The sequence below is a fragment of the Aythya fuligula genome, chromosome 5 (assembly GCF_009819795.1).
Source record: "Aythya fuligula isolate bAytFul2 chromosome 5, bAytFul2.pri, whole genome shotgun sequence".
In the NCBI taxonomy this organism is placed as follows: Eukaryota; Metazoa; Chordata; class Aves; order Anseriformes; family Anatidae; genus Aythya; species Aythya fuligula.
In genome coordinates this window covers 46,924,784-46,940,330 of record NC_045563.1, presented here as the reverse complement: position 1 = coordinate 46,940,330, position 15,547 = coordinate 46,924,784, and the positions used below count along the sequence as shown (strand labels likewise).

The 15,547-nt window shown below is 40.3% G+C and overlaps 1 protein-coding gene across 1 annotated transcript; it reads left to right on the top strand.

Moving 5' to 3' along the window:
• Nucleotides 1-2,080: 2,080 nt before the first annotated feature.
• LOC116490009 (acyl-CoA (8-3)-desaturase-like) lies at nucleotides 2,081-14,720 on the top strand. Its single transcript, XM_032188832.1, has 12 exons — nucleotides 2,081-2,299; nucleotides 6,124-6,234; nucleotides 6,713-6,910; nucleotides 7,845-7,946; nucleotides 8,137-8,265; nucleotides 10,068-10,125; nucleotides 10,529-10,605; nucleotides 11,595-11,692; nucleotides 12,200-12,296; nucleotides 13,469-13,548; nucleotides 13,742-13,867; nucleotides 14,669-14,720. The coding sequence occupies exons 1-12, from the start codon at nucleotides 2,081-2,083 to the stop codon at nucleotides 14,718-14,720; spliced, it is 1,347 nt and encodes a 448-aa protein (XP_032044723.1).
• Nucleotides 14,721-15,547: the final 827 nt, after the last annotated feature.

Here is a 15,547-nt window from a genome sequence, read left to right as displayed (position 1 = left end):
AACTCAATCGCTTCATGGTCACTATGACCAAGATGGCCGCCAATTACCACGTTCCCCACAAGACCCTCTGGAGTCATCCTGGCCAGGTGGTCTGCAATAGACTCCTTAGCTTATCGCTGGCGTGCCTGGTTTTATCCCTTTTCCCCTTTGACTCTAGTTTAAAGCCCTATCTATCAGCCCTGCTAACTCCTGAGCAAAAATCCTTTTCCCCCTCTGAGAGGGGTGTATCCTATCTGGTGCCAGCAGGCCCAGTGTCATGTAGACCTTCCCACGACCAAAAAGCCCAAAGTTCTGCCAGTTGCACCAGTCCCGAAGCCACACATTAATGTGATGAGTCTGCCTGTCAACATTGATTCCCCCCTGCTGGAAGGACAGAGGCAAACACAACTTGTGCCCCTGAACCTTTAACTTGTCTCCCCAAAGCCCTAAAGCCCCTTTTGATCGCTCTTGGACTTCTCCTTGCTGCCTCGTCGTTACCAGCCTGAAAAATCAGTAGCAGCTAGTAGTTGGTGGGCTGTACCAGTTGAGTGACTTTCCTGGCAATGTCTCTCACCCGAGCCCCAGGAACGTAAGAGAATTCCCTGTGGGTTGGGTCCAGCTGGCATATTGGGTCCTCTATCCCTTTCAGAAGGGAGTCCCCCATGACGATAACCCTTTGTTCTTTCTTGACAGATGTAGTGATGCGGGGCGTAGGTTGCCTTGCCTTAGGCATCCTCTCCAACTGGGATGGGCTTTCGTCTACATCATTATTTTGACTGTCATGTTCTAGAGCCTCATAGCTGTTATATAAGGGTAGATGGGAAGGTGAGGTGGGCAGGGAGAGGGCTTGCCTACCACCCCAAGCAGGAGCCTGCTTCCATTCCCCCCCTTGTCCTAGGTCCCCTGCTACTGCCTGGCAGGGTGAGGGAACTTTTGTATTCTGTGTAGCAGGAGACACTTGTGCTGTGGCAAGCTCACAAGCCTGTCTCAGGGAGGGTAGAGTATGTGTCCACCAGTCAATTTCCCTTTCTGACTCCCTGATGCTCCTCAGCCTACTCACCTCCTCCCAAAACTCCGCTACCAGGCCAAGCAATTCTTCAACCAGGGCACACTTCCCACAGGCATACCCCCTGCTGCTGCTGTCAGACACCGACAGAAGACTCGGGCACACCCTGCAGCCCAAGTTTTAGAAACTCCAAATCTACAGACAGACTTGGTGTTAGGAGTTGTTTAGTCTCAACCCCAGTATCTGTTGTTTACTTATGAATTATTTGAATAATGAGATGCTTGAGTAACTGAAGTATACACAATATATATTCTCAGGACACCCTGAGAACAATTGTATACAAAGTGGTGTTAATTTGCAAGCTAATATAACAGTTACAGTTGAATGAGGTGTGTTAACAGACATATTTAGTGGTAACATTTGGCTCACCACACAGGCTCCTTTACAGCCGTATATTTTGGCTACGGCATTATGAAGCTCCACAGTAAATCTGGTAAATGTAGGATTTATTGACATTAATGACGAATTCAAGCATTACAGGCTGCTGATAGTGCTTCAGTTTTCTGAGAAGGTCAGAGAATATTTCCTGCAGAAGAGCAGCCAACAGTCTTCCTCAGATTTCTCTTATGACTAACCCCATGTTCAATAAGCACTATGGAAAGAAGTTAAGAGTTTACTTTATCCAGTTCCTAATGCTCTATGAAGGAGGTCATTAATATATATATATTTGTTATATTGCCATCTCATTTAACTGAATAACAGACTCCTACATTATCTTCCTAAAAGGTTTCTGCTTACGTATATTTGTCTTCTATGATGTAGCCTACAGGTCTTATGAGTAATTAGATCTTCCAATGGCAACTAAGAAAGGGCAAGAAGAAACAGCTTTTATTTAAGGGTGTGTCAGAGTTTGGTGCGAACATGAAAGAGGAGGGAGCTATGGAGGGGTGGGGAATTACCAGCCCTAGAAGCATGGGGAGTGGTTACCAGTGGGACTGTATAACGGGTAGGCTGGCATGGTTCACCTGTCTGGATGCAGTGTGGCAAAGCTTAGACTAGTTAATCTCAGTGCTGAATGTACATCTGGCTGCGCAGATGGCTCCACAAACTGGCTCCACTGAAAAGGAGGCAAAACCCATTTCAGCCTTTCCACAGCATCTCACTTGGGAAGAGATCAAAATCCACAATGGCCGTGGCCAAAGTCAGCAGCAGTGGCTGGTGATTGACAGGAATGTTTACGATGTCAGCACGTTTTCCAAACTGCACCCTGGAGGCAGCCGAGTTATTAGCCACTATGCTGGGCAAGATGCGACGGTAAGATGTAGGGTGACAGTGGAGAAAGGTGGTGCCATTGCAGGATGGCATGGTGGGACTGCAGCAGAGAACACCTGGGCTGGTTGGCATTGTGCTTGGTCAGATAATGTAGTGGATATGTCTGTGCTGTCTGTAAAAATACCATTCTGGTTACCCTCAAGGTCAGAGTTACTAGCTATGCAAATTGTAAAGCTCTTTGGGTGCATTACCTGCTGATGTAAACAGCACATAGCTGTACACGTTGCCTTGCCACCAGGCATGATCAGGCAGGCTGTCTTCCAGGTGCCTGAAAAGTGTTCCTGTTGCAGCGGTGTGAACGGGAAGAGGGTGGGAGGTGGTATGCTCACTGTGGACTCTGAGCAGTGTTGATATGGCATAAGCAAGTGAAATTCAAAGAGAGAGGAAGGTGGTGAATAAGGAGGAGGTAATATTCAAGCATAAAGAGAAATTAATTTGAGGGGGGGCAATGGAGTGAGAAAAGCAGGTCATCAAGGGAAGGACGTTTTTTTTTATACTGGTGGGTGATGGAAAACAGAGTCTTGACGAAATGTCTATTTCAAAGGATGGAGAAAAAGAAGTAAAATACAGGAAAAATGACCAAGAAATCAATAGAATGACATTTGACTGCATAAGATGAGGAAAAAAAATCTACAAATAATTATCTGAAAGTAGATTTTCCAGAATTATTTCCAAAAGCCTTTGATTTACAGGATTTCTCTAATTTATTGTTCACTGACAGAAATAACAAATTTTAATTAGACTATTTGCTAAAAGTTGATACTGAATTTCTGAATTGTCATATGCGCATTAGAAGCATGACCAGGATTAGGACATAAATTTACAGTATGGGAACCCAGATTTTTTTCTCGTCATGAAAGACTTTCTAACTCAAGAAAGCTGATTATTCATCAGTTTTCAGTTTGTAAAATAGGATAGTATTTCCTAATTCATAGACCAAAATGGATCAGAGCAGTTATTACTCAAAAATCATTCCTTTCACCCTAGCTGAATATGAGGCAGAAAAATACTTACTGTTCTTAAATGAAGAAAAACTTCTGGGTCTCCTTTGTTTTTTTTTTTTTCTCTAGCTCTGGTAGGTTCACAGGCTGCCAGATACAGCATTGATCTAAAAGGAAGGTTGTTTGTCCACTGTCAAGCATCTGTATAGGATGATGTGAGGTTGCCAACAGTACTGCATCAAAAGCTGGCTGAAGAAGGGGCACCAATCTTGCCCACCAGCCTCTGTCACCTCTCTAACCAGCCTGTAATCTTCTCTGTCATTCTTTTCAAGTAAAATTTGTGTACCAACTCCATATAGTCTTTAAAAAGAGTTAAGCATGCTGCCCATGCTAAAAGTCTTTCTTTCCACAAAAACTGTGTTTTTAAAGATTACTATGCCAATTTTAAATGTACATAACCCTTCCAGCTGATGTTTTGTGCCATGCTGTAATGAGCTTGCTGCAGCAATAGGGACAAACGTTGAGGCTGTCAGACTTAAGAACATAAGACGAAACAGACCAAGCCGCTTTAGTGATCCCTGTTGCTGTCTCCTGCTGTTTCCTTTACTGGACTTTTGCAATAGGAATACACCCTTAGGAATACGGAATACTTAGAATGCTTTTTTCCCCAAGCTGTGCGCTCCCAGCTTTTACAGCCACCACTGCTAGGGACCTCTAGCTCAAGACTGTGTTTAGATTATCATGCTTTATAGACACACATAGGTGTTATCAACAGTGAATTTGTCTGGTACGAATGAGTTCAAAGAATGACCCTTGATCTTGTGGTATTTCTTGTGACAATAGTACAATCTGTTTTTTCCTCATCGTGCCTCACTTTCGTACATTTTAAACCCTATTCCTGATCATTTTATATTTTGAAATTGTGAATATATTTCCATTCTTTTCTCAATGCTACTCATGATTTTGAAAACTCTTTAACCTGTTACCTCTTTTCCAAGGTAGTCTTCCAGTAAGAAATCTGTTCCAGAACTCTCACCATCTTTGTTGCCTGTGTATAGTTATACTACACTGTTTTGAAGACAGAAGGACCAGAACTACATGCAGTCATCCAGCACCATGGATTTATTAATTTTGATGACATTCTGTCATGTTTTTGATTTTTTTTTTTATTCAGCTAAACTTTATTATTATCTTTGTTTTTAAAATGCTACTGAATCCATTGTTCATATATTCTGAGAAATATACACTTCTACATAAAAGTAGGACTGGAAATGTCTCAACAGTTCATCTAGTATATGACATTGCCTAAAGTCCAGGGTTTTTATTTATTTATTTTTTTACCAAGTACTGTTGACCAATACAGTTCATAATCTTATATACATGGTGAGAATTATCTTCCACTATATGCATTACTTTGCCTGTATAGACAATATGCTTTGCAGAGCATTACGTGGATGTCAAATGTTGGGGGTCAGGTGCCTTGCCAATGATTTCCTAAAAGTTAACCTCTCATAAGATGTTAATCAGAACCCAAGAGCAAAGAGGATAAACAACATGTTGCAGGATAGAAAAACTTTAATTTCTCTGATACAGATCTGTAATAATGAAATTGTGTATAGGAGCTTATACATAAAAGGCCTCTGGCACCTTTTTTAAGCTCCCGTATAGATATTTAATGCTTTATTCAGTTTTAGAATTCCTGGGAAGAGGAACCTACATAAAAACATACAAAAAACTGCAGGATGAAGAGCACAAAAACAACAGAAAGATTTCCCCAGACCTATGGGTCTGGACAGGGTTTCTGATTATTCAACTTGACAAAGGGCCACTAGGTGTCTGTTGAAAGCTCATTGGTTCAAAACGTCACTTTTCTCTGACTTCTAGACTATAATGCTCAAAGATGGACCTTATGTGAATAGAGAGTCAAGAGGAATGACTGCATGAGGGAAATCCTATTCTTGTCCAGAAGTGTGCAGATTTGTTTTTGTCCTGACTAACCAACCACCCCCGTTTATTATCAAAGCTAAAATAAGCATGAGCATGGGTGGTCAGACACTGAGGGTTTTGCTGTAGCTACTCTTTCTGGAAGATAAAGGAGTGCAGTCAGTGTCTTCACTTTTCTTCCAGAACATTCACTGAGGAGATGAGTTACAGAAGAGCAGTGGTTTGTTTGGAGTTTCCTGTGATTTTTTTTTTTTTTTAATTAATATTCTATATTTTATATTTTATTTTGAAACTGGTACTACGAATGGTTCTTGAACAGATCAGTTGGCGTCACTGGTGTAATTCAATTGCCCAGGATATCAATTATCCTGAAAAGAAGGAACTGTAAGAGATAACCAGTTATTCCTGCTGTGTATGGAACTTCAGCATACATTTCATTTGGCCCTAGTGTAATAAAGACAGGATTTCAAAAACATCATTGTATTCTAAGCATGGCAAAGAGACACATCATTCACTGATGTGTTTTCATATTCCTGAGTCCTATCCATAGGGCAGGGCTGCTGGCTGAAGCCTTCTAAGGAAGGACTGTGTTGAAACTAACAGATGAAAGAGCATGTTCCCTCTGCAAATAGTTTTCCATCAAACATGTTCATGCTTATTACCAGCCTCACCCAGATGATTTTATGCCATCTAGTTTCTTGAAACTTTTCCAGCTTACTTGGACCTAGCTCCTGTTGATGGCAAGGAACTAAAGGAACAACTATCTGAAGGTCTCTGAAAAAAAAAAAAAAATGAAATCAGGATCATGTATTATATCACTGATCTGGGAAAAAAAAAAAAAAAAAAAAAAAAAAAAAAAAGCTTAGCATCTGGCATTTAACAGTATACTTTTCTTATTGCATTTGTTTGTGTATTTATCAGGATGCCTTTATAGCATTTCACAGTGACAAGGCTCTGGTGAGAAAATACTTGAAATCGCTGCTGATCGGGGAGCTGGCACCAGATCAACCCAGCTTTGAGTCTAATAAAAAAGTGAGTGTCCTAGAATCTAGCTGTGGGAATGGATTGCGGTTCAGGAGGGGAGGAGAAACTGAAAAGAAAAAAAAAAAAAAAAAAAAAAAAAAAGAGGACTAGCAGACTAGCAGATATAATTTCTGAAACGGCATAACTGACACAGCGCCATAGGCTGGGTGGTGGGGAGGTAGCTGCCAGTAGTCACGCATGGAAACATGCAGCGCTATTCCAGAAAAGCTAGATCCACACCTGGGTGTGACAAATGGCCAATGTCTTCTCGGTTCTTCCTACTCTGATGTCTCACTAACAGAGCCCGTCAGCAACTTGTTTTCCAATTCCAAAGCAAAGCTGATATCTATTGATCTCGTGCTCATTCTTGTGCAGAGACCCTTCTGGTAGAGATCTCCACTGAGTTCCATTGCTACTCTGGGATTCCTGTGTCTGCTGCATTATGTTTTTAAAGTAGCTAGTCCATTAATACTCACTTTACCCACAGAAATCACTTCTAGAGGACTTCCGTGAGCTGCGCTGCACTATTGAGAAGATGGGACTTCTGAAGCCAAATTACACCTTTTTCTTCATGATTTTTCTTCACCTCCTGGTATTGGACATTGCATCCTGGCTCATGATCTGGTACTTTGGGATATCCTTAGTGCCCTTCCTTGTTGGCATGGCATTCTTCACCATTGCTCAGGTAAAACACTGACAGCAGTTCATCAGCGCAGATATGTCATTTATTCAAGATGGAGAGAATGAAATAGATTCCAGTCATCACTTTATTGCCTCCTCTTAGATCTAATAAGCTGTCTGAAGACAACAGCCATGTTCTACATCACAATTTTCATTGCTTCAAGCAAGTCTAGGTTTGCTGACAAGCTGCTCACCATGGCTGGTGGGGTGCTGTGAGGTTGAGCTGGCAGTTTCACAAGATGAGATGAGCTGATCTAATCACTCACACTAGAGAGAAGAGGCAGCATTCATTCCCAGTTCCTCTTCCGGCTCCATGTTCTGCTTATTGTCTGATGGCTCTGGTGTTTGTTGGGTCCTTCAGGAGCTGACTCCACTTGCTAGCCCTGAAGAGTTTTCTGCTGGATTACTAAACTAATTCAATTCATAGAAAGGCATGAAACATGCCAGGGTCAGAGTAGGAAAGGAGGAAACAGGACTCTATGGCCCTTGGGTGAGAGAAGTTGGAGGGTGAGAGGAAAGCAAGACTTCCTTAGTAGTGCTGAAACCCTCTGTTTGTCCATCCATTCATGAAATGAGTGGAAGCTCTGGATTTAGAAAGTCTTACACTTTCTAGATGGTTACTTGTAAATTGTATATATTTGCAACGGTAGTCATATGCATATGCTGTAACAGCCATATTAATGTAATTATTTGTAATGTAATTAATTGTAATGTTGCTTTGCTGCTACAATAAAATCCATATCTGGCATTGAGCAGCTTTGATGGACAGTGGCCAGAAAGGAAGTTCTCAGCACTGAGCAGATAAGACTGCAAGTGGTGTTTCTTCCTCAAAGCAGAAGGGAGATGAACCAACGCTGTGGAGTTACAGAGGCTCCCATGAGCAAATTAATACAACACTGCTGTGATTCAGTTTCTCTGGTTATCCTATTGTCTTCTAGATCCAGATGGGCTGGTTCCAACATGATCTGGGACACTGCTCTGTCTTCAGGAAGCCTAAATGGAATCGTCTGCTGCAGATCATTGTGATAAATGTTCTGAAGGTATTGCCTCACTGTGGGAATATTCTCTGGGGCTAATCTGGTCGAAGCAATGAATGGGAGTGTCCCTGCTTTCAGGCAGCACTACTTGTGAGGAAAGTGCAGTGCAACATTCAATAACAGGTGAATAAATAGCGATGGAATTGCTGATACTGTTTGAATTTGAATTCCTGGTCTTTGACTTTTCCTGCAGGGGTTACCTGCTAGCTGGTGGAATCATCTCCACAACCAGCACCATGCCAAGCCCAACTGCTTCCGCAAAGACCCTGATCTCAATATGCACCCTCTCTTGTTCAGCTTGGGAAAGACACTCTCAGTGGAGGTGAGCGTGGGGGAATCTGGACAATGCTAAGTTATAGCCTGGAGAAGCAAATAGTCAAAAAGACTATGCCATAAAAGATTTTAAAGACAGAAAGCTATAGACTGAAGTATAAAAACATGGATTAAAAACATGGATAAAAACACGGATTGTCACTTTCTGCCTAAACCTGTGATAATTTCCAAAATGTTTGAAGGTCTGACAGTCTCATGGTCTATCCGTTCTATCTGTTGGTCTATCATTCATGCCAAGGTTCCAGTTTGATGTATCTAACTTAAGCACCTACCTCAGACCTGGTTATCATGGTGCTTAGGCACTAGGTCCTGGGAAGTAAAGTCTTAAAATCAGTACTTAAGTTCTCTATGTTGCTAGAAGAGTATGGTAAGCACCTTGAAACACTTCCAAAGAATGAATCAGTCCACTTGATTATTGTTAGATGTTGTCAGTGATATTGTAGATAGTCAGATGTTCCCTTGTGGTGGTCTTTTTGGTTGTGGGAGCTGCTTTGCACCACTATAGCAAATTCTTTCTTAATAATAAATTTTTTACTTTCATAAAAATTAAAAACATGAACACTGCTCCCCCTCATTCCTGTGATTTGAGATATCATTAGGATAAATAAGGTCTCTTTATCTTTTCTTTCCCAGCAATTCTGTTTACTCACAGGGCGAAGAAAGGACCTCTTGGTTAGCTAAACTTAAAACATCCTCTTTAAATTATGTGTCTTTCTCCTTCAGCTAGTAATAAGCAAAGAAATTGCAGTTCTCCAATGCATGTAGAAAATTCCAGCTCCACTGTCTCAGACAGGCTCCTGGGAAGAGAGCTTATACAAAGTATTTATTCATAGAAAACTGTTAGCTGAAACCTGGAAGAATTTAGTCAGTTATCTTCTGAAAGATCTTTCATGGCTGTATATTAGCATGAACATGCAGTATCTAGAATGAAAGTGTAGGAAATTAGTTCTCATCTCTTTCTGCTTTTAACAGAAATGAGTCAGACACACTGTGGATGGGCAAAATGGATTTCAGTGGTTTAATTTAGTTAAATTTGGTTGGTTTCAGTTGCTTGGATCTAGTGTAAATATTTTTGATTTTTTTTCTCAGTAACAGGGGAGCTATGGAAATAGTTTGCTCTACCTCATTATTTTGTCCTTTGAAGAATAAGGAGCACAAAAATTGCAGATGATGTCAAGAATTCTTTTGTGTGAATAGTGGAAGAAAAAACACTGTGAAGCAATAAAAGTACTTATGCTATACAAATATTTAATCTCTTTGCTGTTTCATGAAGTTAAAATATTCGACAAAAAGGCAGATGCCTTTATAGAGTATTTACTACTTGGATCTTGTAGAAATGATTTTAGTCATTATAGGATAACATCCTAATTCTTATGTATTTTCTGACCACTATCTTCTTTACCACTCAAAAACCTGGGATGTTCATCAGCATCACCAAAAGCTTCCCTTGCAAAGTTCAAATGCCTTCTTAGCATTTTTGTTATTTTTGAGTATTTTTCTATCCTATCATGAGTTTTGGAACTCTTCCTAAAAAAATTGCTGTGTTCTGACATCTGCATGTATTGATATCTGGATGTAGAGGCTCATATGAAATCTGTTTCTCTCCTGCTGAGGTACTGCTTTGGAAGTTCAGTACCTACTTTTCAATAAGAGAGGTAGGATTAGGCAGATTTAAGTGGTATGTTAAATAAGTTTGTTATACAGGAATAAGGAATATCTCATGAAGTGTCTCAGTTCTCAAACTAGCCCACTACAATGTCTTTTTTTTTTTTTTTTTTTTTTTTTTCCCAGCTTGGAAAAAAAAAGAAGAAGTTCATGCCTTACAATTATCAGCATAAATATTTCATCTGTGAGTATTTCTGCTTTCTTGGAGTGCTGTAGGAACCCCACCCAATAATCACACCTGCATTTCCTTCCCAAAATTAAAGATACTCCCATTAAAGTCACAGCTTCAGGGACAATCACATTAAGGACACTTCATGTAAGGAGTAACTGCCCCTGATTATGTGATGTTGAGTACCATAAAAGGGTTAATCAGGTGTGAGGAAGAAAGGGATGGGAAAGAAAACTGGATGGGAAAGAAAAGAAGAGGTGATGGATGCTGGAATGAGAAGAGGAACAGCTTATATAGGAACAGAAAGGTTAGCATAAATGGGAGAAAGATCCTTCTTTGCAGTGAAAGAAAAAATGCTTTCTGTAAGATTTATGATAGAGTGTTATAAAAGATTTTCTGCTTTCATTCTTTCCTTCAGTACTGGCCCCACTTGCCCTTGTACCCTTCTTCCAGCTGTCTATATTCTACTTCGCAATCAAGAGGAAAAAGTGGTTGGTAAGCACTGCTTGCACTGACTAGAAATCTTTCAACCAATGTTGCCACTTGTACTGTATTTGATTGGGATGGAGTTAATTTTCTTCATAGCAGATCATGTAGTACTGTGTTTCAGATTTGTGACAAAAATGCTGATAACACACTAACATTTTTAGCTATGGCTAAACAGCTTCTGCACAGCATCAGGGATTTCTCTGTTTCTCAATCTGCCCCTCATCCCCCCACACCCACCAGTGACTAGTGCAAGATAACCAGGCAGATCACCCAAACTAACCAAAGAGATATTCCATGCCATAAAATGTTATGCTCAGCAATAAAAGGGAGAAGAAGGGGCTTAGAGGCTTAGCCATCTTTTGCTTGGGAACAGGCTGGATGTCAGGCTACCTGTAGGAGATAGCGAGTGATTGTTTTTGCATCACTTGCTTTGTGTTGTATTTTTTCTGTCTACCAATTCTTCATATATTAAGCAATATTTATCTCTCCCTACAAGTTTTCTTGCTTTTATTCTTCCTTTCCTCTTACCCCATCTACTGGGAGTGAGCAAGGGGCTGTGTGGTGCTTAGCTGCCCCTTAGTGTTGACCTACAACACTGCTATGCGGCTACATCACCCTTCAGCTGAGGTGACTGTGGGGTCTGGGGTAGAAAAGGCTGATATGAGACTTGCTGCAGCAGGAATGCCACTCTCTCAACAAGTCTGGAGTGACTTTTTGGGTTGAGGCTTTCTGCAGCAGAATAAAAGATAGCAGAAAGTTATCAGACCTAGATAGAGTGGGATTACAGGTCTGTTTGCTGGTGTTTAGTTACTGATGGTAAAGTGGGGGATATGGGAATATTTCGGGGATACACTCAGGAGGCAGAATGATGATGTTACTTCTTGATTGCACAAAGAATGTATTTAATGCTGCAGTTCAAGTGAAGAGAAGAGGAGGAATTGGAGGGACAGAGGGACTTCCTCAACAAAGGCTTTTTTTTTTTTCTTTTAATACAGGAACTGTTATTGGTTGTGTCTTTCAACATCCGAGTTTGTCTCATGTATGTTCCTTTAATGGGATTTAGCAATTTCATGGTGTATTACTGGATGTCCAGGTAACACACAGCATACCCAAAGTCCCCACAACTAATATCAGTAAATAATAATGAGCACGAATGGAAATCAATAAACCTTAGTCATACTATGCATACTAGTCAGGCTTCACGAAATTGTATTTTTTCACAGAAACAAATAGTGAGCCAAGAAAAACACTACAAATTGGAGGTGGAGGGAAGGCTGCTCAGGGCCGTCTGCAACTACAGATTTAGTAGCTCTCAAAAGTTGGGAGGCAACTCCTAAGAGGAGGGAAAGGAAGGGAACAGAAAATACTGAATTATGTATAAGTGCCCTGTTACATAAGACAAGACCTAAGAGGCTAGATAGATAAGTATTTTCAGGCAACTGATTTTTGGGGCCTTCTTAGTAACTGCCAGTGGAAGGCAAGCTTCTCCCCCCCACCCTACTCCCTGGCCCTTTTGTGTCAGTTGCCTAACTGTATTTTAATGACAAGTTTGGATGGGATTAGAGGTACTATAAATGTGTCCCTGTGTTTATCTGGTCAGGTATCTAGAGAGTACGTGGTTTATTTGGGTCTCGCAGATGAATCACATTCCAATGAACATTGATTATGATAAGAACAAAGACTGGGTATCTACTCAGGTGAGAATCTCCTTTCTTCTGGAAACTCAATCTGTTCTGAATTATAGGACAAAGATAATATTGTTCTTCTCATAGCTAACATTAATGCTTTCTTAATGAAGTTTGTCATTGCTGTTTTCTGCATTCAGCTGTATATTTCTGTAGTAGTCAAAAACTTTCAAACTCTTAAGATGGAAAATAGGACATATAGATTTAAGAAACGTCTTTCCCCCCCCACCCCTCACTGAATGCTTTTGACACATCTTTCACAACACTTCTCCCTTTGGTAACATCATGAAAAAGTGCTGACAGTGACAGAACTTTGAATCAATCTTTTTAGGCCAGCTAAAGAGAAGCAAACTGTAATTAGATACCTTTTATTTTTGAATATGCAGGTAACAGGTCTTCTGCAGATAAATCTGACAAAATTTAGGTCTGATAAAAATGAGTATGTAAATACAACTTATTTATACAAGGCATCTATGCTGCTTAAAGCAGTATAATCCTGCAGAATGGGTTTTAAGCATACAATAAGGGGAAAAGACAAAGATTGGTATTCATCTGACCTGTCCTGAATGTCTACATCTGAATACTTGTAACATTAATTGAAGAAAATGAGCATTTCTACAGCATGATTCATCTTGCCCTGAAATATACATCTAAAACAGATCAGAGTAATGGCACCACAGAAATTTCTATTTTTCTCCATTGATGCCAAAGGGATTCTTAACTGAAGAGCTCAGGTGCAGATTTCAGACTGAAGATGTGTAAGTTGTTGGAGAAGAAGCTCATCTGCCATGTGTACACAGATTTTGTCCTCATATTTTTCAATTTGATTCCACTTGTACGAGTTGGAGGAGTCCAGAAGAGTGTTTTTTGTTTCTTCTTCTTAGGCATCTTTTCTTTCTATCCAAATGAAAGAAGCGAGGAGAAGCTCTTAAACGAATCACATTCAGGCCTATGTGCATGTCAGTGAAGAAGCTATTCCTGAGCCAAGAACCAAATTAACCTATATCTTAATGATCCATTTCAATCTAGATTTTCTTTAATTCTTAAGGGCAATGAAGGTAATGATCCCTGACACTGAGTTGCCTTTTATGCTAGATAAGGATGGGAAATGATTGCTGGGGTTCAATTATCTGGATTTTCAGAAAAATAATATTATAGCTAAATCATGTCTCTTTTCCTCCCAGCTCCATGCAACGTGCAATGTGAACCAATCTCTGTTCAATGACTGGTTCACTGGGCACTTGAACTTTCAAATTGAACACCAGTGAGTATGATTAGTGGGAATAATATGGGGCACTTAGAAGTGATAAAAGTCTTGTAGTCTCACGTGAAACCATATTCATCAGAAGATCCTTTGCTCTCATTTTGGGGGATGGCTGGGAAGTGCTTTGAACAGTGTGACCAGGGCATGGTGCAAGCTAAGCCCTACAATAGCTGTATCTTATTCAATTCTGCAGCCTTTTCCCCACAATGCCTCGACATAACTACTGGAAAGCAGCTCCTCTTGTGAAAGCCCTTTGTGACAAGCATGGCATTGAGTATAAAAGCAAGACTTTACTTGGAGCCTTTGTAGATATTTTGCAGTAAGTATCAATTAACTAACACAAGAGTTTTGCTCTGTAATAGCATGCAAGTGAGGGACGTGCACATAAGCAACCATTTTAAATTGATATCCGTGGAGTGATCAAACATATTTATTTTTTCCTTAAAGCACTTTTAACTTCAGCTGATAAGATGAAGAGAGAGGCCATGATCTCATTGAGAGAATGCCCAGTATTAGGTCCAATCATACAGTGTTTCAGCCCTCAGCCGTGGTACAGGCATCTTTATATATAGAAGTGCTGTTTCTGTTAAGGAAACAACATTCCATGTATCTGTCATGTGCTTTTTTATTCTGTTTAAAAATGTTTGCTAGGTATTTAGCATAATGCCTGGGATTAAAACTGTCAAGCCCACTCAGGGAAGCCAGGAGAGATACTCCCTTAATAGGAAGGAATTGTTTGAGCTCCCCTTCCACCACACCTTGCTGCATATGCCACCTGTCAGGAACAGGAGAAATGTCTGGTGTTATCCAGAGCCCAGATTCTGCTTTGTTAGCTCAGGCACAGTATATTAGAGCCTTTCCAGGCACTGCTGCTGTCTCTGACACAGCTTATTCCACTCATATGTTGTAATAACTATATTCTTCCCAGTTCTCCTGTTTCTAGAAGAAGTCTCTCAATGCAATTTTAATCTATTTTTCCATGTTTTCCCCATTTCAAACCATCTTAATTCCTTTAGCAAGTATATTCTTCCCCTCCGAACTGCTACTGTTTGCAATTTGTCTCCCTGAAGCCGAATAGTGCTTCTCCATAAGTGTTGTGTTTTAATTTCTCTTCTGGCAGCTCACTGAAGGAGTCTGGGGAACACTGGCTTGAAGCCTATCTGCATGGATAGAAACTGGCAGCTCTCAGAGGGAACCTCTTCACCAGACAGCTGCTGCAAAGAGTCAGTGCAGACAAACAGAGTGTCTGTGGCTTTTGGCATAGGAACCTGGGAGCTGGGCAAAGCTACTTTCAGAAAGAAAGGGGTGGGGAATGGATTAAAGATACCTTTTTTTTTTTTTTTTTTTTTTTTTTTTTTTTTTCCCTTGTTCTGAACCACAATATTTCTATTTTGTACTGCTCTCAAACTCAGCATTCAGGGTCATGTTGAAGTAGCTATTTAAATTTGGGAGAAGTAGCTCTTGAATCAGCTTGGCCAATTTACTGTGTAGGTGGGGGATAAAAGCCACCCAGCTTCTTGCTTATGGGAAAATTTAAATGGAAATTCATAGTGGTTTTGGCTTAGTGGCTCAGTGAAAATGGATAGGACAAATCAAACTGCAGGAAGTCAGAACACATTAGGGATGATCTTTAGAGGATGTTCTAGAACAGATAAAATAGGTATACAAAAAACAAGATGGTCCGGGGTATGTTGCCAGCACTAGTGATCATATGTGCACTACTTGTTCTAACTAGTGAAATTTAGTGTTATAAATTGTACTGCTCATGGATTGCATAGGGAAGTAGATAACTGGATGCTAAGTTTCACACCTAAAATAGCTAGTTCAAATACAGTCCAAAAAGTCTGTATAGTATGTATTATTTATATGTATAAATACATGTATTTAATTGAGTGGTGACTGTGCTGTCTGATTAGCTTTCTGATTTGATGCTTTATACATTTTTGCTGATGTTAGACTACTTCTAAAACTTAATTTCAGTAGACCAGCTCTGCATGAG

Bases quoted from the DNA above. Each gene is read 5' to 3' on its own strand.
- LOC116490009 (XM_032188832.1), top strand. From the start codon at position 2,081: ATGGCTCCACAAACTGGCTCCACTGAAAAGGAGGCAAAACCCATTTCA. The intron at 8,266-10,067 runs GTGAGCGTGGGG...TTTTTTTCCCAG, and splicing joins GAAAGACACTCTCAGTGGAG to CTTGGAAAAAAAAAGAAGAA. The intron at 13,868-14,668 runs GTAAGTATCAAT...CTCTTCTGGCAG, and splicing joins GCCTTTGTAGATATTTTGCA to CTCACTGAAGGAGTCTGGGG.